The 21391-nt window shown below is 43.0% G+C and overlaps 3 protein-coding genes across 3 annotated transcripts; 2 read left to right on the top strand and 1 right to left on the bottom strand.

Moving 5' to 3' along the window:
- Nucleotides 1–1417: 1417 nt before the first annotated feature.
- Nucleotides 1418–3345, top strand: LOC308157831 (rho-related GTP-binding protein RhoF-like; the record flags this gene model as incomplete). The annotated part of the gene is made up of 5 exons (XM_080531432.1): nt 1418–1555; nt 1730–1817; nt 2240–2349; nt 2521–2655; nt 3178–3345. 5 exons carry the CDS (start codon nt 1418–1420, stop codon nt 3343–3345), a joined length of 639 nt encoding a protein of 212 aa, XP_080387558.1.
- A 1043-nt stretch (nt 3346–4388) lies between these two features.
- Nucleotides 4389–6795, bottom strand: orai1a (ORAI calcium release-activated calcium modulator 1a). Its single transcript, XM_080530913.1, has 2 exons — nt 6622–6795; nt 4389–6345 (listed from the first exon to the last, which is right to left on the bottom strand). The coding sequence occupies exons 1-2, from the start codon at nt 6733–6735 to the stop codon at nt 5788–5790; spliced, it is 672 nt and encodes a 223-aa protein (XP_080387039.1). The 5' UTR covers nt 6736–6795; the 3' UTR covers nt 4389–5787.
- Nucleotides 6796–9436: 2641 nt separating this feature from the next.
- kdm2ba (lysine (K)-specific demethylase 2Ba) lies at nt 9437–20098 on the top strand. Its single transcript, XM_080531431.1, has 10 exons — nt 9437–9561; nt 13972–14196; nt 14736–14879; nt 15749–15835; nt 16366–16647; nt 16868–17697; nt 17909–18072; nt 18217–18378; nt 18664–18882; nt 19235–20098. The coding sequence occupies exons 1-10, from the start codon at nt 9508–9510 to the stop codon at nt 19414–19416; spliced, it is 2349 nt and encodes a 782-aa protein (XP_080387557.1). The 5' UTR covers nt 9437–9507; the 3' UTR covers nt 19417–20098.
- Nucleotides 20099–21391: the final 1293 nt, after the last annotated feature.

Genomic DNA, 21391 nt, shown 5'->3' with positions numbered 1-21391 from the left:
CGTCAACGATGGGTCTATGATCAACTTGCAACTTCTCCAATGTTGAGGTTGTTCTCCGTTAGTAACCTGTTGTTTGTTTTCCATTACATTCACCAAACCTGTACACGTGAAAACGATCATTCAAAATACTGATAATAGGCATAATAAAATGTATAAATGTGATTGTTCCCGTTAGATGGGAATTTCTTTTGGCTGTGGTCTCCGCGGGTCCTCGCCATTGTACACGCCCCGGCAGGTGATGGGGAGCGCGCATTTCACCTGTAGCCCTCTAAAAGCCTTTTATTGGGGTCCAAGACACTTGTAATTGTATGCACTAATGAGCAGAATATATTTAGTATTAAGGATGTTTGATCACATTTGATATTTGATATGCCCATCATCACTTACCTGAACGGAAATCTGTCCCCCACTATGGACCTACATCGTGCAACTGTTGTCATAGCGCTCCTCTCGGTGTTGACTTTGCGCTGTGATGTCTGATCCTTCCGCACATTGGAAGGGCCTATTATTTCAAAGGGCAAAAAAGTAAATCCAGGCTTCTGAAAATACATGTACATAAATATGAAAGGGGCAAAACTAGGGTAAGACGACTCATTGGTGCAAGGAAAATACCTGATTCAAATGTAAGTTGTTGAAGAAAGTACCTGAATATACAACAGGTCTCAGGTGTCAACAATGGAAACTGTTACTGTACGCAGAGAGACCCTCCAGAGACGCTATAATGAAGAGTATTCAGTCTTCTGGCCCCACCCATCCCAGTTTAGCACACCTCATCAACATGTTATTTTATTATGTTATGTTATGTTATTATGTTATGTTATGTTATGTTATGTATGTTTATTATGTTATTTTATTTGTCACATTGGACGCAATAATCAACATTGACTTTGTAGGCTATAGCATTAATATAGTTATGTATAAAATAGCTTATGTCTAGACGTCTCAACGGAATGAACCTCTGATAAAGCAATATTCCAGTTTTAAAAAATACTGATAGGCTTACGCAGCTTTTGATAGCAGATAGCGTTACGTATAATGCTAATGTTAATCATCAGGGTATGATTGATTGACCTTCGTATCTGATACGAAGGCAATCAATCACACCCTGCTGATTAACATGGTTGTCAGATGAGATAATCCTGTTTTAATTAAATAGTTATCTTTGAATAAGCACTGCTGGAGTGAGTGCCCAAGGGATGGGTGGGGCAGAAAGGAGGAGCAGAGAATCGGGACTCAGCCGGCAGGTTTCTGTCAAGTCATTTAGGAGAGTAGCCTCATGGATAGTTGGCTCGGTGCTAGTATCCACTCTACATATAAGCTGTTTACGCTTCTCTTATTGAATTTGAACCCAAATCTTCTTTCAGCAAGAGGAGACATCTTTGCCATTTTGTCATCGGAGTCTCAGAGGCATGCCACCATGCCACAGAAAGGGTCAGGGCTAAGCAGTGGGCAGCATGCCAGGAGGCGAGAGGAGTTCAATGTTGTGATTGTAGGTGATGGCGGATGTGGGAAAACGTCCCTTGTCATGGTTTACTCTAAAGGAGACTTTCCAGAGGTAAAACAAATTTTAAAGCTGGGCATCTCCCAGCATCTTTATTCATAATACTATCAAGTAAAAGCTGGTTGTGTTCCTGATTTATTCAACATTTCTACAATGTTAATAGTTTTCATGTCTGTTTTGATAAATATAGGAACTGAAAGCATTACATGTTTGCCTATTATCTTTCAGATATATGTTCCATCTGTGTTTGAGAAGTATGCCACCAAAGTGAGGTACAGAGGTGTACAGTATCATCTAAATCTCTGCGATACTGCAGGTATGGACTCACTGTACACATCATTGGTTTTGAAAACACCAGCTGGCTAAACAGGTATCCCAAGTCTTTTGTAGGTGTGTCATAAGATTAGTCAAACATCCTAGCAATGCAATTATACAAACACAATGTTTGTTTAATTTAAAATGTACACAAAAAAGTGAAATTCAGAAGAGAGACAGTATGAGTGGTTGATTTTAGATGGTTTTTTTAAAAAAAAGGGACTTGCATAAGGCTGGCATTAAAGAAGCTTGTCTTGACTGGAGATGTTGAATTAAATGTAGTGGACATAGTGATTCTCAAAGTATCGTAAGAATGATATGAATTGATATGAGTTTAATGCAGACATACTGTATATGTTAAGACAGCATTACAGACTAATCTAACCACTAACCATCATATGTTGTTGTTGTTGTTGCTCTCAGGTCAAGAAGACTATGACCGATTACGGCCTCTATCCTACCAGAACGCCAACCTGGTACTGATTTGCTATGATGTAACCTGCCCCACAAGCTTTGAAAATGTTCTGATAAAGGTACTGCATTCAGCTTCCACTGGGTACTTCCATGCTTGTTCCAATTTGCTAATCCACCAGGAATTCTCCTTATGTTATGGTGGGGGCATACATTATTTACTATTGTCATTACAAAGATCCTTTCCATATAAGCCCTTTATAATGTATAATAGTGTGGACGATCTTTCACAGTGGTTCCCCGAGGTGCATCACTTTTGTCGTGGCGTGCCGATCATCCTTATAGGATGCAAGACTGACCTGCGGAAAGATAAGGCCCTGGCAAGGAAACTCTGGTCTTCAGGCCAGAACCCCATTACATACATCCAGGTACATAGAGTCTGATCTAAATGTATACCCTACTGTGGAATGTATCTCTAGCTACTGTACTGCACATCCCAATCCCAGAACATGGCTGCATGATGTCTGTAACTATGACGACTGGGACCATGATGATAGTCTGTAACTATGACGACTGAGACCATGATGATAGTCTGTAACTATGACGACTGGGACCATGATAAGTCATGTCTCTGAATGTTAGGAGTAAGCAATGTTTTTTGTATTTTTATGTCCTGTTGTACTTATTGTCCTGTTTTTATGTGGGGGTTGCTATCCCTGTTCCTTCCTTGGTGGATAAATACAGTTTATCTAATTTAATCTAATCTAATAATGGCTTTACTGAAAATACAAGTGGTTGAATTTAATTGATTAATCATGTTATGTATTAGGATTTGGAGTCGTAGATTAAGTATTTGATCAATAACATCTCATAACAATAACATTTGCATTTTAATAAACTTGACTAAGATCGTGTTGTCCTAATGCTATTTCACTTCATTGTCTGAGCAGGGAGAGGAGACCAAAAGGACGATCAAAGCCGAGCTCTACATGGAGTGTTCAGCCAAATACAGAGAGAATGTGGAGGACATATTCAGGGAGGCTACAAAACGAGCCCTCATAGCAACAAGAAAATCCAGGAAACCAAAAAAGAGGAGAGGGTATTGTGCCCTCCTTTGACACTACAGACAGGCCTGCTAATATGAGCTCCATAAATAGACAAACTGAGGAAAGAGAAAGTCAACGGACACCAGCGGCTGAGTCACTTCCTTCCTGTTTTTGGTCTTCAACCATTAGACATACATGACCTGTTTAAAAGAAGCCTATTATGGGTACAATTGACTTTGTTCTCAATTGCGAAGTTGCACGTAAAGTGAAAACAGCAGTACTATTTATATTTGATATAGCAAATTTTCTCTCGTTCATTAATGAGAGAAAGTCACACATTACATCTCATAGATGTTTTTTTTTTAATAAATAAAAGAATCAACATACAACTGAATGGCATGGAAAATTCTGTTTATTGCACAGTAGGTCAAAAGTTGTTACAAATCATCTGATGTTGACAGGACTATTCAAAAGTAAGAAAATCCTCCTGGATTTTGCACTGGACATTATAATAACATTATAATAACAACGTAAACTTTACATCTACATTAGTACAACTAATGTGATCAACCGCAGGTACTCACAGACAATGAACCACTTTGGCATCTCATTCAAAGGGGTGTGTTCAATACAGGAGAGAAATTAAAGCTTTTAAAAAGGTATTAACAGTCCATCAAACAGAGATAGAGTGCACATAATCCTGCATAGATCAGTTTTCCAAATTATACATATAATGAATTAACAAATTACACCAAATATAATGTGGTTTTGGTAGGGGTTGAAAGAATCGTGTCAATGACACAGACCAAGGCTGGGTCACTTTCTTGATATCCTTACATAATAAAACATTGTATATAAGAACTGAAAATAAATATCACTTCTTTTCATAGACTTAGAAATAAAGCCTGCTAAATATTCAATAAAAATATGTGCACTTAAAATCACATTCAAAGGTCAACATAAACGTATGTCTATTGACTCCACCAAATATCTCCAGAAGCTATCAGAAGCAGGATCTTGTAATTTTTAAACAAACAAACCAACAAACAGTGCTTCTGGGGAGTATATTAGCCTACCGGTACATACTTCCTACAAAGGAAGATATTTCAGCCAAACAAGACCTGGGAACCATATGTAACCACAATCCAAAAAAATCCACAATGTGCCAGAGGAAAATGTATAAAGAATGTAATCTAAAATTCACACTTCAAATCATGTAACAGTAAGAGTGTGTTAAAAGTAAACACATGCATAATCTTGATAAACCTTAAGTTAAAAGTATAAAAATAACAGTTAATTCTTGAGCAAGAATATAATATAAGTACATTTACTTAATATAAATATCACATAATATGATATACCTATTCCTTCAAAATCAGTAGCCATAAGTTCATGTTCCATTGTGTTGTGCTGTGAGTAATATGTAGAAAGATAATGTGAATAAATCCTCAGCCACATGTTTACTCCTCCTCATGATGATCACCAACACTTTGATCGCTGATGTAGATGACCTGTGACAAATATTGATGAGTATCTTTTATATTTTACGATTCTGTAATTTATTCTCTATTTTCATTTTAAATTGTTATATGTTTTTATGTCTGAAACCCTGTTAATTGTGCTGCTGCCTGTCTCGGCCAGGACACTCTTGTAAAAGAGATTTTATTTTTTTTATCTCAATGAGACCTGGTTAAATAAAGTTTAAATAAAAATAGAAAAAGTCAGGACAGGCATCCTGCTGCCTCATAGTAAGCACTATAATACAAGTTAAGTTGGACTGTACAGGCCAATACGTCTCTTTTTTCTTTTTTAACTATCAAGCATGGACTGATAAAGGTAAACAAAACAAAAGATAAACAAAAACATCTGGATTCTATACTTCTCACACTTTCCTTGCGTAAACACTTGAATATATTAATATATTCAATTAATATATATATAAATTGAATTGTTATATTATCTATTTATTTTATTTTTTATTTATTTTTTTAAACAGGCAAGTTATTGTCCTGAAAAGCCAATATCATATTCTCATCATATAGATCACAAAACATATATATTAAAAAAAGGTATACTCAACCCAGTTTTTAGGTTTTTTTTCCTCAGCTGCCAAAGGCATAACTTCTAGTGGGTAACACATTGCATATATGTAATAATGACATGAAAAATCTTGAAATACAAATTCCACACAGGTGCCCAGGTTAAGTTAAACAGTTCAGGAAATATGATGTGTTTTTCGCAACACAGGAAGACTCAACATGCAGCAAGTTAAACAGTTTCCTATTGTGGTTGGAGACCAATCCTCTGACCTGTAGTGAGTCAAATTCACTTGCATTTTTACATACACAAAAGTTGTCCAAATCCCATTAAAACATAATAAGAAATGATCTACAGTATCGTTGATCATTTCATAGGCCTGGTGCTCATGCAAATAGAAAAAAACTCGTGTTTCACTATAAATGTCTTAAAACAGTCTACTGTTCAGCTATACTCCTCCTAACTGTGCATGTTCCATCAGGGGTAAATTGCGGAGGGTGACTGCAGACTGTCGGTCTCTCTGTGGTCCATCTGGTTCTGGAGCCGGGTGATGTTAGACAGCTCCTCCAGCTCACGAATCTGACGATCAGTTTTGTGACTGACAAGTGTGCGGTAGAAGTGCACAGCAAACACAATGAACACAAGTCCAAATGGTACCATGATTGAGGTGGAGGCAATGGCTGCAGCCTCGCCAGAGCTGATGGTGGCATTTTTCTGGTCTGGAGTGCGTTCGAGGGGCAAGAACTTGACCCAGCACAGCAGGACCACCTCGGTGAGAAAGAGCAGGGTGCCAATAACAGTGGAGAAGGCCCAGGCCAACTCAATGTACCTGTGCATCTTCTCATGAGGCGACTCATTCACCGAGTTCAGGTTGTGAACATTGCTGACCGCTTCCAGGTTTGGCAGGATGCAGGTGCTGATCATCAGGGCGAAGAGGTGGACAGCCACCAGGACAGTGGTGCAGGCGCTGAAGGCAATCAGCAGACCTGGGGGATACTCATGGTCCGTCTCCAGCTGCACCTCTACCATGGCCACCTGAAAGAATAAATAAACACATTTAAACTACAGACTAAACGCAGAAATTATTACCCAAAAAGGCCAAAAGGGTTAGGTCCAGAATACTGCATGCAGAGTGGCGAGCGTGAGAAACAGCTGAGAGGGTAAAGCTGAGTGAAAGGTCACACTGTCACTGGCTTGTTGTGGTGGGCTCTGCTGTCACTGCAAGAAGAATTTAAAGTTTTACTCACTCGAATAAAAAAAGATAGTAAGCGGAACGGACGTCCTAATAAACGGCTAGGCTACAGTACTCACCATGGCAAAGCCCGACAGGAGAGCTGAGGTCCGGCTTGTAGCTTTCAACTTCGCACGGCTCAAGTACAGTTTTCTCCATGATAGAGCCTGTAAAGAGTGCTCGTTCAGACTCATATCGCTAGCCTGATTACTGCTAAGTGCTGTTAGCTAGGCAAACAACTTCTGAAGTTCTCAAACTACGTTGTAATATTGTTTTTACTTGTATGTTTCCCCAAGTGGAAGAGTCGATGAATAATACACTGCAATGCGGACTCATGCGACTTGACGTAACGAACAACTCTAATCCTGAACGAGAGATAGAAAAAAAGTTAAGTTATGATCCCCAAAACACTTCGCCTCTGCCCCCTGTCTACCATAACTAAACTGAGGAAACACAAGGGGTGCGTTCGTAAATACGCTCTGGAAATCTGATCAGCACTCATGGAGTGCCTCTTGTCCAATCAAATTACTTGTTCTCTTTGTCACGTTGAAGCCAGTGTGCGCTCCGGCGCTCTCAGAGCAAATTTACGAACGCAGCCAAGAGATACCCACAATCCAATGCTGCGTCTCTGCGCTTTCTTGACTGCGCTACAGTTGTTGAGTCCATCAGTCTGTAGGGTAAGTGTGTGAGTGTAAACCTTGGAATACTAGTTGTGTATGTATTTGCCAATACTGTAAAGTAACTAAGCATGCAGTGAAACTATTTTATTTTCTGGTCAGTGTTGGAGCAGATATTCTTCTTCATTTTGGCAAACATAGTCTTGTGATGAACGGTTGACACACACACACACACACACACACACACACACACACACACACACACACACACACACACACACACACACGTGCATGAACATGACAGCAAGTCAAAGGACAAGAGTCATGGCCAATGACACACTCCAAGGCCAGAGGACCAGTTTGATTGATTTGGTTGTGAAATATTGGGTCATATAATATAGTATGTAAAATGTACACCAGTCTCTCTGTTTGAAATTGCCTCAGGGCCTTGCTGGAGTGATCATCACATTTGACAGTTGAATTAATCTATGTAATAGGATCAGATGTATTGTTTTTTACTTCAACGAGCTGTTGAGTGAAATTAGTCAACAGGAAAGTACTAATATTTGATTATCATATTATATTATCATATAATATTTCTGCATTGAGTGGATTGGCGCATGAGACATAAACAGGTCTGTGAGCAGTGATCTGTGACTCCCACCTAGTGGAGTTAATAGTTAACAGCATGTAGGCCTAAGTCAATCAAGGAACAAAGTGAAAGCCTAGAAATTATCAATGACCTCTGGGGTGGTGATCTGTGAGCTTCACTCATTATTTGCATTGGTCTCTCCTTCAGGTTATATTGGCGTGCAAGTTAGCCTGAAATGCTTTGTAATTGATTGCAGTAGTCTCTCACCTGATGCTCTGATTATATTGCCCCTTCACACCTGTCTTTCCTCATACAGGTGCTGTTTTATTAGGACCTGGAGGCATGTTTCTATACTAAACTCCACAAAACGAGGGAGGTAAGGCAGCACCTGTTTGGTAGGAGGTTTGGCAGGAGGTTGGCTCAAAAAACAGTACCCTCTCACTCCTCAAGCCATCTCAACATTTTGGATTGCTCTTAATGCAAAGCTATGGCTCTCTACAATTGTTGTTGTTGTTGTTGTTGTTGTTGTTGTTGCACTGATGTATTTGTACTGATCTTTAATTAACACCTCCTAGTTAAACATAAACCGACACCATAAAGGCTTAAATTCTTTGTACAGTCATTTGTTTTGTGGGGTACTAACTATGTTCGATGGGGCATGGGGGTTTAGGGAAGAAGGGCAGCAGTCTATTTGTACAGCATATTTTAATCTCACAAATTGTACCGTAATTGTTTACTCTTACATCCTTTTATGTGCACAGATGTAAGAATGTCTCTGACTCAGGTATTGAGGTAGTCTGTATTTATTTTTGTATACATGCATCAAGTGTTTTTAAGTGATTAAATCAGATTGCCCAATTTAAAACACTCAATGAGATTCCTACCTGTACTTACTGCCAATGAAATATTTCTGTCTGGGACAATCAAGAAATAACACAAGGTTGTCAGAAAAACAAAAGACGTATCTATCTGTAAAACTTTAAGGACAGACAATCAAACCCAGATCCACTGATGGCTTCCTGTTTCTGGCAAAGTAGCAAAGTGAAACCCATCTTCAATCATTTTCAAAAAGGACTCTCAGTCTCAAATGCCACTAGGCAACAAAAATGTATTCGTTTTTACCCCCCCTACCCCCAAATTCCCAAGGAGCCAGATGTCTTCCCCTTGCCCCTGTCTCCTCCAATGACCCTCTGTCTGGACTATTTTGGACTGTTCCTCCCCTACCCCCCTCCAGCCCCACCCTCTTTGATTCTGGGCACCCATTGTAAGAAACCTTGTAACCGAATGCCATCTGCCTCTCCATTGGCTTGGCCTGCCCCCCCCTGTCCTGACCTTCCCGACGCATATTCATGAGGCTTCCTGCCCTGTGTGTGCCTGTGCAGCTGGCGAATTTGCGGAACCTAGGATGGTAGGGGAAGGTAGGGCAATACCGCTACCTGATTGGTTGGCGGAGCACTCGTGAAGAGCCCCCTCATTGGCTGGCTCTTCATGAGTGCTTCGCCAACCAATCAAGTAGCGGTATTGCCCTACCTTCCCTGCTTCGCCAACCAATCAGGTAGCGGTATTGCCCTTACCTTCCCCTACCATCCTAGGTTCCGCAAATGTGTGCAGCTGCCTGTCCCTGAGCTGTGTGTGTGACGAGGGAGGGAGAGGGGGGCGGCCCAGAGCCAGGAGGGAACAGCGGAACAGCAGCGGATCGGAGGCTTCAGCCATGTCACTTTGCTCTGCGCTGGACAAGCGATGAGAACAGAGGAACCATGGCCTTGTCATTGAGTGCGGACGATGAGGATTACGATTCAGAATCTGAACAGGTCAGAGCACACCACCAACCATTTTGGGTTGCTTATCTGCATGCTCTGTTGTGGCTTTCTCAAAGGGGGGCTTTAGACGAGTCATCCTGTGAGTAGAATGTGTTTTTTTTCTCCGATCCCTCAATCTCTTTCCTTTTTCTCTCTACTCTTACCTCTACTCTGGCAGAAAGGACACACACATATCACCTGGTTTGTCGTTTCAGTAAACAGTGCCAGCCTTTTTCCACAGGTTATGTTATGCAGACAGAATGCTCTTTTCCATGGTCTCTATTGTTGTAACGATCTCCCCCACTTTAGTTTATCTAGTTATCTCCCACCCCAAGAATCAAAAGAGATAGCATTAGTTGCCCGCCAAACTAGTTACTTGATCCCATCTTAATTTCAGGTATTTTATTCTATATTAGTGCATAGTGATTTCACATGACCCCCCCCCCCCCTCCCGTTGTTACTACCTCTGTTTGTGTCACACTGTTGTTTTCAAGCCACCGAAGCTATTCAACTGTCAAGATTGTGGTCGTTTTTTGTTTAGGTTTCCTCGATACTGGGATTGGATTGTGTCGCTGTTGTCATATTGTGTTCAGTGTGAGCTGAACGAGGGTGTGGGAGAGAAGGAAGCAGCGTGACTGTACATGTGAAACAGCCTTTCCTCTCTGCTTCACCCTAGGCTCAAGGATAGTAATAGTCAGACTCTTTATCTTGTTATAGTAGGATAGTAATAGTCAGACGGTCCAGAGCTGCCAAGTCTCACGCAATCGCCGTGAGACTCACGCATTTCAACAGTGTTGGCACATTCGCTACTGAGTAGAAGTAAAGACACAAGTCAGACAGTTTGTTTATGTCTCTAGATACGTGTGACATAACTGGACCATCGATGGTCATAAATATACTAGGAACAATACTGCACTCACTGACAATACTCATCTACTTTTGCACAAAAAAACAAGGAACGATAGTGTTTTTCAGTCCTTACAGTCTAAACAGGATATGCTACATATTTGCCACTTAGGCCGTACCAGAGGTAGCTCCACTCATCACGTACAGTTTGTACGGCACTCTTCTTGGCATGCTCATACCACTACTAACCATCTGGAGTTGCATTAGTGTGAAAGAACCATATCTAGGTGATTTTCTCCTCCCTCTCCATTGCCCTGTGCCTTTAAGAGAGCTGGAGGCTGTGTTGTTTGGCAGCAGGAGCTGGGGAGGGGGATGGGGAGAGCCTGGAACAATGAGGAGCTCTCACAGCACTTGACCGCTCTTACAGCCTGTTCAGCTACTTTTAGTTGAGGGTTTCTCCCCAAGCTGCACATACCTGCTAGACCTGTGTGTTTAGAGAAACGGTGTGATTTCTCTCCACTTTAAAGGTGAACTATAACAGCTTCACAGTCTAAATGATTGCAAGGAAGCATTGCTTTTAACTGCTGTCCAATGCTCTCATTCTGAATAAACCGACGTAGCATAGAACATGAGCTTGGAGCGTTGCAGCACAATGCATACACACCCACACAACCTCTCATAGCCATTGTTCATAAAGGGGTTTATTTTGATCTCATTCTTTTGGCACAGTAATAGAGATCTGTCACAGACTTCCCTCCCCTTTGTGCACTGTGGTGAGGTCCATTGCAGATGGTGAACCTTGTGACTTCCTCCCACTGTAGTGAATGCTGAAACTCTGAGTCAGAAGACTGTACTCCTTAGACATGGCCCCCATGTTGTGTTCCCAGGCCTCAACAAACCAACCTTACATTCCTAGCACATTGCTCAAGCAAGTTACAGTAAGTGCTACTAGTCAGCTGTTTTTGCTTTTGTAGGCTACCTGGTCTGCCGTAGAGGTCCAGACTCGTCCGTACAATGGAAGTTAACGATAATAATGACACATTAATTGTTAACACATTTTGCATTGTTATTGTTTTTTTTAGTTATCGTGGTGTCCTAAAGATTGAAAGCTCCATACGTTCGATACGTATAAAATGGACCTACTGATATACAGGATTCTACAGGGACACAGGGATTAAGAGGTGTAGAGAGAGGAACCCCGAGGCTGATGTTAAGTTGTTTAGGAGAGAGACAGAGGAGAAAGACAAACACCCTTGACTCATGGATGTGTCATCGTGGGAAGGACCTCCTCATTTAAACACACACAATTATTTTTTTCTTCAGTTTCAGAGGTTTCACATTACATGGCATGTAATAAAAACCATGAGTCATTGAAAAGAATAAAAGGTTGTACTAGCCTACCTGTGATAAACTAATACACAAACTCATTTACCCAGCCCAATGACATACTCATTACACAGGCTCACCACTGTCTGGCATTGTGGGATGATCTCTTTGATTTGATTGAGGTTCAGAGAGTATTTGCACTTCACTTGTTATGCTGTCATGCCAAATATGTAAAATGTTTGTCTCTCAATGAGAGAGAGAGAGGCTGATTATTTAACATGGGTCTCTGGTGACGATCGCTATATTAATTACTTGGGTCTATTAGTGTCTGCGTTGTTGTGTAATGGACGTTGTGTACTGTCATAAGTAACGTTCCCTATACGTTGTGTACTGTCATAACATTCCCTATACGTTGTGTAGGTAACATTATTGATACAAGTTCTGTGCAAAGGTCTCTGAACAATTGCTGGTATAAGAATTTCAACAATTTAAGACAAGGCCAGGGAGGGATATTTCACAATCACACTTGAATGTTGTGAAATGCTGATAGTTGAATCATTTGCAGCCTCAGCCCTTCTTCTGAGGGCTTTTTAAAAATGTTCACAACAACAACACTCTCCAAACCTGAAAAAGACTTCCTGGTAAAAAATGTGTTCTGGTATGTCTTCCCGGTGAAAATGTTATTCTGGTGTTCATGAAGGAACATGTTGTTCTCAGTGACCCTGAAAATGTTTTTCTCTCTCTTTAAGCCCTGTGCAAGAATTCCCTTATTACGCATATCTGTTCCTGAAGGAACGTTACATAACCCTACAGCCATGTCACAGCCCTTCTGTTGAGGAGATGAAAGTATTTTACTGTTGTGGATTCATCGTTAATTGAAAACATTGTGTGTTGGTCAGGCCTTTTCCGATGGAGAGATATTGCCTGCAGTCAGAAATACATCTACTGTAAGCCTGCTATGATGTAACTGACCCGCTGTGGTCCAAACAACACTGTTGTTTTAACTTGTATTAATACAGTCATTAGCACTGTACCCTTCCTGGTGTGGCAGTCTTCAAACAGGATTCATCACTGTCCTTTGCAGGTCGATCAGAGGCAGGACACCATGCTAAACTGGGACTGAGAGGGCTCTTTGTGATTGTCAACAGATTCTAGACTATTCTCCCCCACCCTTAATAGATCCTACGATTGAAAAAAAAATCTGATTTCATTTGGACTGGAATGTCATGGTGCATTTCCATCTTGTTAACTTCCCCTAGTTTCCCCTTAAAGACTCAATGTCTCTCTATGTCCTCTCTTCTTCTGCCGCTGCTGTTGCTTCAGCCTCTGAGGGGAAGGTGAATGGCACTCGACAACAATCGACCTGCCATGTCACCCATCTATCCCAGCACATTTAAAGTGGTTTTATTGCCAGTTGGTACAGCCCCAGGGCATGTGGATAACCTAAGCTTGCACATTGATCACCCAACTGTGTTCCTTAGTGTGCACATCCCTCCTATGGCCTAAAGCTATTTGTGTTCTCGGTGAGAAAAATGAAGGAGCAGTTTTTTACTTCTGCGATAGCAATCATAAATCATCCTATTTCCAAACAATTAGAACCACTCCCCAGCCCCTCGTCACAGTAAAAGTACAGTCCGTCTCTGCTATTTCTTCTCTCCTCTCCTCTCATTATTCTCTTCAAATGGTTAGCACACGAAAGGCAACTGTGTTGCCAAGGAAACACTCATCTCTGCAGTAAAAAAAAAGGAAACGCTTCTCAGTAATGGCGCATGGAATCTCTTTATTTTTATGGTTTTATTTTTTTCTGCCGGCTCTATTCGACATAGAGGCTTAAAATCCATGTTTTATCTTTGAGCTTCAATGTGTTTCCACAGAGAGAAAGACCTAGGAGAGTTTTTGTTTTTCCTTGAACGGGATTTGATAAACAGATTTGGCGTTGTCATTTGGAGAGGTATGTGGCTCATAGCCCGCGGCCTCGGCGAGCTCCGGGCCTGCAGAAGTGGATCACTCTGGCTGTTCTGTGTTCAGTAATGAGTTGGAAGGATGCTTCTTTATTTATCAGCTCAGGCAGTAGTAGTCAAAACATTTGCCCCTGGGTTCTCAAGTGGTGTTTCAAAGCTCAGGGAGGTCCATGACTAGTAGTCCAGTGGCAGTGGGACAGAGGTTTGCCCTCAGCGACAATGGGTAGGATGTTATGGTTCTATCTGCAGATGGATGTGTCCCCGCAATCTCACCCTCTTCTCTCCACAGCAACGGGCTGCCAACCGGCCAAAGCCCAAGATGGGGACGTCGACAGCGGTCAAGCTGCCGTCCAATCGCAGCTCGTCCGGGGCAAGGCGGAGGAGGACGCGCTGTCGAAAATGCGAGGCGTGCATGCGGACAGAGTGTGGAGAGTGTCACTTCTGCAAGGACATGAAGAAGTTCGGGGGGCCGGGACGCATGAAGCAGTCGTGTATCATGAGGCAGTGCATTGCGGTGAGTCATCTGTAGTAACCACAGGTTCTAGACTGACTAAATCTCTAGGGCATAAGATTAAGAGCAGATGGTTCAGTTAGCGTATTGGCTTGTCCAGTGCCTCTGTAATGTGCCAACAATGTAAAAGAAAACACATTTGTCTTGGAAACAATAATAACACGTTGACACAACTTGACAGTTTCAGGGTCTTGAATAGTGTGGTCTTAAGAGGTGTCCGTGAGAAGTTAAAAAGAACCGGAGTTGCACTGACCTACTATGAAGTGCTAACATTTTTCTTTTCAGCAAATATGACTCATCCATCCTTTTATGTAAAAGGCCTGATTCTGTTCATTCTATTCAGTGAACATTTGGGTGCGGCTTGACGTGGTCACTGATACCTGTTAATGATTCTCTTTTATAGTAGGAAACAAAACAATGGCTAGCAGTGGCTTATTAACACTATGTGGAAATATTGTTGCACAATCTGTGGTATTTGTGACCGTGATTGTGACTGAATGTGTGTGTTTATCTTTGTTTTTTTATGTGTTTGGTCATCGTAGCCAGTCCTGCCCCACACGGCTGTGTGTGTGGTCTGTGGAGAGGCTGGGAAGGAGGACACACTGGAGGAGGAGGAGGACAAGTTCCACGTCATGCTCATGGAGTGCTCCATCTGCAATGAGATTGTCCACCCCAACTGCCTTAAGGTGAGAAAGACTGAGTGTGTGAGTGTGTGCGCCGAATGGCTAATAGGTCTCCAATTCTCTCAGCCTAGTGAGTGGCTAGGGGGTTGGGCCTATAGGAGGCCTACGTATTTGGAATTCAGAAGCACAAGTCTCCACCTGAGTCAGGATGATTCAAGAGTCAGTTGAGAGAGAGTGATTTGCATGCTTTGTGACTCACATTACGAGAGTAGTGTGCCTGGAATGTTCACCTTTCAACCAATTGCATGTGAGTCACGGTGTTTGAAGGTAGTGTGCTGTTGTTGTCGTTTCAGGCAGATTGATGAGGTATTGTTATGTACTTCCTGTTTAACACTGAACCCGGCTCATGGCTTCTTGCCCTCCATCTGAATGTAGTGACTGTAGTACAGGAGGAGAAGTGTCCATCTGTCGTCACATTACGCTGAGCATGCGCTAAATGCAAAGCACCATGTAAAACTTCTCACGCCCTCTCAGCAACCATTTTGCCAAAAACCTAGCAAGCCATAGCAAGACCTTGTTCAAACCTGTTCCCTGTTCCCTGGTTCGGATCTTCATCAGAACTTGAGGGAACATTTGTTGTCAAAGTATTCCAGACATAAAGTACACTAAGGGGCTAAAGGATTAAGGTCGTTCGATAGATGCTGCCACTTGGCAGTGCCTCGGACTTGCGGGTGATGGCATACTGAGTTTGAGACGCTTTCTTTTTTTGGTGCGACTGAGGAAAGAAAAGTGTTAAACTGCCTTTTGACATGGGTCACAACAGTCATGCTTTCAGTTCCCTTTTCATGACGCTCTGCGGTAAACGAATTGTACGTTAGACTCCCTTCTGCTCTTTCTCCACTGAACTCTCTCTGTTTCTTCCTGATTGTCAGGTGAAAGATGCTTCTGGAGTGGTGAACGACGAACTTCCTAACTGTTGGGAGTGTCCCAAATGCAACTACGCTGGGAAAACAGGAAAAGTGAGTGCCTATATTAATGTAGAATTGTATGGAGTTATGTAACAGGACTTGTATAACATGCATGACCAGACGTTATGTTTAGCCAATAGAAGAGATGTGTGCATACTGTAAGAACAGCTTAGATATTTCAGTGCATCACAGATTTTGTGACTTTCTCCTTAGATAATGCACTTGTCACAGATACAGCATGTAGGATGTAAATGAAGGGTATTGTGTGATTTTCATAAGACCTAGGATAAAGGGAACTTGAGTTATCTCTGGAATTATTTTCAACTGAAATGTCAGTGGCATCTAACAGTGCTGTACCTTTTGACTTTGTCGTCGCCACTTCCTGTTCATCTACTGATCGTACCACATGGCTTTAGGCTCTGTTTCTATCAGAGGGGAAGCAAAAACATTCTTAACAGGCAGCGGTGCATTACATGTCTTGACAAAGGCAGTGCATGTCGTTTCAAATGACTTTGACCCGTTTGTGATAGGCAAAAGGTATAAAGTTGTCTTGCCCCTTTTCCTCCCTTTTGGTCTGCAAGCAAAAAAGGGGTCCAGGGTTCAAGTACGCGTCCAACCTCCCCGGCTCCCTGCTGAGGGAGCAGAGGACCATCAAGGAGGAAGGCGACTGTACCGCGTCAACGGCCAAGAGGAAGCCTGAGCGGGACGAGACGCCCAGATACAGACCCGACGAGCCCCTGAACAGACACCCGCCACTCCTGTCCCCCAGCTGCCTGCCCCGGCCCAGGCCTGAAGACAAACTGAGGAAGAAGAGGAAGCTCTTCGATGACGATGAGGAAGAAGACCTCTATGTGAGGAAGAAGGTAGAGAGCCGTTTCACCTTTCGGTGACTTGTGATTTGATGATGTGATTGTCAATGCAAAATGAATGGTGTATTTGTTTCATTAAAAGGAGACTTACACCATGACGATGTATATACATTTTCATACCAAGCTACTCTTTTCGTAAGACCTGTCGGATGTTGAGTCATATGATATGCGCTCTGGTGCCCATAGATGTTGTATGTTCTCTTAACACCCACAGGGAAAGTCAGATGATCCTCTGTTCCCCAAACTTCTGCATCAAATCAAGACAGAGGCGGAGGACCAGGAGGAAGACGAGGAGGAGGAAGAGGAGGTGGATGAAGAGGAGAGGGAGTCTCAGTACAGACGTGCCCTGGAGAGGAGACGGCGACTAGGAGAGGCGGAGGACGAAGCAGACGATGAAGAGGACACAAAGGCAGACCTGCCGAGTCCTCTCAAAACGCCCCTTCTAGACAGCGACCAGTCTCACTGCAGCTCCCCGCGGGCTGGCCCCAGTAGCGAGGGGGGCAGCGAACCCCAGGAAAAGGGCCCACGTCCCAAAGCGCGACGCAAGCGCCGTTTACCCAACAAGGAGCTGAGCAAAGAGCTGAGCAAAGCACTTAACCAGGAGATCCAGAAGACCGAGGACTGCCTGGCCAATGAGAATCGCCAGCCCCTCAAAGTGGAGCCAGAGAGCGAGAATGAGGAGCCCAAGAGGGCGTTCCGTAACGGCAGTGACCTGGGAGGGGAGCGCACCCACCTCAGGACTAGAGAGATGAACGGCACCCCCTGGGAGCTGCGCCACTTCTACCCCAGCCAGATCACCCCTCTGGGCTTCAACAGGAGCTCCCCAGGCACCCGGCCCCTGCCCCCACGCTCCCCACCCAAGTGTGTCCAAATGGAGCGCCACGTCATCCGGCCGCCCCCCATCAGCCCCCCTCCAGACAGACTGCCCCTGATGGACGGGAAGACCCATGCAGTGCAGCGGGAGGTGTGGATGAAGATCTTTGGATACCTCCCACACAAGGAGCTGTGTGTCTGCATGCGCGTCTGCAAGACCTGGAACAGATGGTGAGAGCACCAAACCACAGATCTAAATATGTGTTCTATTGGTCATTTGAGGGCCAACATATTAAACACATCCTTTTTAAAACACAAATAAACATCACAGAACACTCACATCACTCATATTCAAATACCCATCACAATGGGCGCATGAGGGGCAATGTGCAGTCCATAACAGATGTTGACTATTGCAGTTCTCTGACTTTTTCTTGCCCAGGTGCTGTGATAAGAGACTGTGGACCAAGATTGATCTGAACCGCTGTAAGTCCATCACTCCACTCATGCTCAGTGGCATCATCCGCAGACAGCCCCTCTCACTGGACCTCAGCTGGACCAACATTTCCAAGAAGCAATTAAGCTGGCTCATAAACAGACTGCCAGGTATGTGTGCCAGGAACCTCACCATGTCGACTACCGGCACTGTGCTTTCTTTTATCTAGAGATCTACTCGGTGGCTGTCTACTGATCTGTGATTCTCCACATTTGAACCTTTCTCCCATCGGTGGCTCTGTGCTCGCTCTGCAGGTCTGCGGATGTTGCTGCTCTCAGGGTGCTCGTGGGTGGCCGTCTCTGCTCTCTGCACCTCCAGCTGCCCCCTGCTGCGCACCCTGGATGTCCAGTGGGTGGAGGGGCTTAAAGACGCCCAGATGAGGGACCTGCTCTCTCCCCCGACTGACAACAGACCAGGTAGCCGCCGGCAACAGTAGAGAATCAAATGAATTGAGAAGACTACATGAGAGCACCACCTAGTGGTTCTATTAAGCATGAAAGGAAATGTTCACACAGTGAGACTCCTCCTCAAAATTCATTTGTACGATTGCGGATTCTTTAGATTCTGAAATGGTTTACATTTACATGCGTTGAATGAGATGAAGAGAGTGGTTAGCCAAGATCAATTGTAAAGTGTTTAACCCTGTTTCAGTGCGCGAGGAGTGTTTAAATATGTGCTTTGTTAACTCTGTGTCCGCCCAGGTCAATTGGACAACCGCAGTAAGCTTCGGAACATTGTGGACTTTCGTTTGGCCGGACTGGATGTCACAGACACATCTCTGCGTTTGATCATCAGGAACATGCCCTTATTGTCTAGACTGGACCTGAGTTACTGCAACCACATCAACGACCAGTCCGTCAACCTGCTGACAGCCGCAGGGACCACTACCCGGGATTCCCTCACAGAGATCAACCTGTCAGGTGAGATACCTAACCTTGCATCACTCAGAACAGCCTCTCTCTGGCACATTTTCTCTCCTTCAGCCATTTTATTGAGTTGCTTCTTAATGAACAAGGCATTGGAGTTTTTTTTTTCCCTACAAGCTTTGTGTTATCAACTGATAATCTCCATAAAGCATCGGATGTCTTTGCTATATGCCATTTAGCTGACGCTTTTATCCAAAGTGACTTACATTGCAGTAAGTGTATAATTTTGGGGGGGATATACGGTCCCAGCGGGAATTGAACCCACAACCTAAGCATCGTTAGAGCCATCCTCTACCAACTGAGCCACAGAGGACCCCCTCATATTGTTTTCTCTCTCCCCCTCCAGTGTGTAACAGGGTCACAGACCACTCCCTCACATTCTTCAAGCGCTGCGGGAGCATCTGTCTCATCGACCTGCGCTACTGCAAGCAGGTGACCAAGGCGGCATGTGAACAGTTCATAGCAGAGATGTCTGTGAGTGTGCAGTTTGGACTTAAAGAGGACAAATTACTGCAGAAACTCAGCTAAGAGGAACATTGACATCGAGGCCAAAATGTACACCGCAACAGAATACTACCTTTTGCACTAAATGGAGCAACACAAGGTTTCCCTGCCAAAACCTGGTGGGTTATGTACATGTATTTCCTCTTCATTGGTAAATCTACTGTGTTAGATTTGTGAATGAACAATGTCACATGAGATGGAGCAAAACAATGTAAAATATCAACGGAGATGTTCACCATATTTGCATAGATGTCCTGGATGAATATACATGTCCAGAATGGAAGTGTTGTACAGACAGGGGAAGATGTACAATGACATTTTTCCCTCACTCAGAAGGACGTGGTGAGGGAAAACAAAGCATGCATGATTGTTTCTTTGTGTTGTTGACATTTTAGAGAGACTTGTGCTTATTGAATTAACTTTGTTTAAATGTCTAAAGAATATTTTTTTATACAATGGTAATTTGTGTATTGGGAAAAAAAATCATTCTTTTGTGAAACGTGTGTTTGCAGTATCACACACACTCCTAAATACAGCTTTGACAAACAGACTCCAGGTGTACTGTACGCCTTAGAACATCATATTAAGCTACTCTAAATCCGTTCAGCATTGACACAGGTCTTAACATTTTTGGAATGCTGTGTTTCACATGATTTGTCCATTATGTGCCAAATTCTGCGGTTGACATTACAACTGTAATGGCAGTTGCTCAGTTGGGCTGGATTTACTTTATTAAAACATGTAAATAATAAGAATATAATACATGTTATAATTGTCTAAATACTATGATGATTGAATAAATGTTACACAGATAGTTAGATAAATGAATACATCTTGAAATGAATCGGTCAATTAATAAAGGCAAGAAAAGGTGACACCCTCTACTGCTAGTGTTACAGTACATGGATGTAGAAGCCCCGCCCCCTCATTATGTTTAAACATTGATATTCAATTTGCTTAATCAAATCTGCCCCTGCCCCTGTGTGTGTGTGTGTGTGTGTGTGTGTGTGTGTGTGTGTGTGTGTGTGTGTGTGTGTGTGTGTGTGTGTGTGTGTGTGTGTGTGTGTGTGTGTGTGTGTGTGTGTGTGTGTGTGTGTGTGTGTGTGTGTGTGTGTGTGTGTGTGTGTGTGTGTGTGTGTGTGTGTGTGTGTGTGTGTGTGTGTGTGTGTGTGTGTGTGTGTGTGTGTGTGTGTGTGTGTGTGTGTGTGTGTGTGTGTGTGTGTGTGTGTGTGTGTGTGTGTGTGTGTGTGTGTGTGTGTGTGTGTGTGTGTGTGTGTGTGTGTGTGTGTGTGTGTGTGTGTGTGTGTGTGTGTGTGTGTGTGTGTGTGTGTGTGTGTGTGTGTGTGTGTGTGTGTGTGTGTGTGTGTGTGTGTGTGTGTGTGTGTGTGTGTGTGTGTGTGTGTGTGTGTGTGTGAGAGATTGGAGTGTAACATTTGACTATTCGGTCATCAATTCCAAGATGTACTTATTGATCTTCTCATTTTGTATTTATTTATTCATTCAGTTGTTTATTTATATTTAACAGTAGTATTCCTCCATAATTAGATCTGTGGCTTTGTGCAAATAATGTAATTGTCATTATTTATCTGTGGTGACTGTGGCCTACGATGTTACACTGAGCTTGTGTTGCAACAACCCTGACACCACATCAAGTGAATGTGATGTCACCTTGAAACAGATGCACATGTAGCTGTTCATATTTGTAAATCTAAAACCAAGTGCTGATATGATTGTCATTAAAAGTATATTTCTCTGTACAATCACTGAGTATCTTCATACTATAATAACTGACCCATTGGTTGCTCTTGACCCTCTGTTTTCCCCTTTTGATCAGCACAGAAAAGTATTCCTGAATGCCAGTCACTGCGGGGGCATGTAATGAGAGCAGGAAAGAACATTGGTATGTGAACATATTTTTGGAACCCCCTCACCCAACCAGGGATCATGTATCAACTCGTGTTTTTTTTCCATTCAGTGTTAAACATGGAAGCTGTCTGCA

Source organism: Nansenia antarctica (assembly GCF_963989245.1).
Source record: "Nansenia antarctica genome assembly, chromosome: 5".
Taxonomy (NCBI): domain Eukaryota; kingdom Metazoa; phylum Chordata; class Actinopteri; order Argentiniformes; family Microstomatidae; genus Nansenia; species Nansenia antarctica.
This window is presented reverse-complemented; position numbering and strand designations above follow the sequence as displayed.

Coding starts and splice junctions, on each gene's coding strand:
- orai1a (XM_080530913.1), bottom strand. CDS start 6,735: ATGAGTCTGAACGAGCACTCTTTACAGGCTCTATCATGGAGAAAACTG. Junction 6,346..6,621: donor TCCTGTCGGGCTTTGCCATG/GTGAGTACTGTA, acceptor TTATTCTTTCAG/GTGGCCATGGTAGAGGTGCA.
- kdm2ba (XM_080531431.1), top strand. CDS start 9,508: ATGGCCTTGTCATTGAGTGCGGACGATGAGGATTACGATTCAGAATCT. Junction 9,562..13,971: donor ACGATTCAGAATCTGAACAG/GTCAGAGCACAC, acceptor TTCTCTCCACAG/CAACGGGCTGCCAACCGGCC. Junction 14,880..15,748: donor TCCACCCCAACTGCCTTAAG/GTGAGAAAGACT, acceptor CCTGATTGTCAG/GTGAAAGATGCTTCTGGAGT.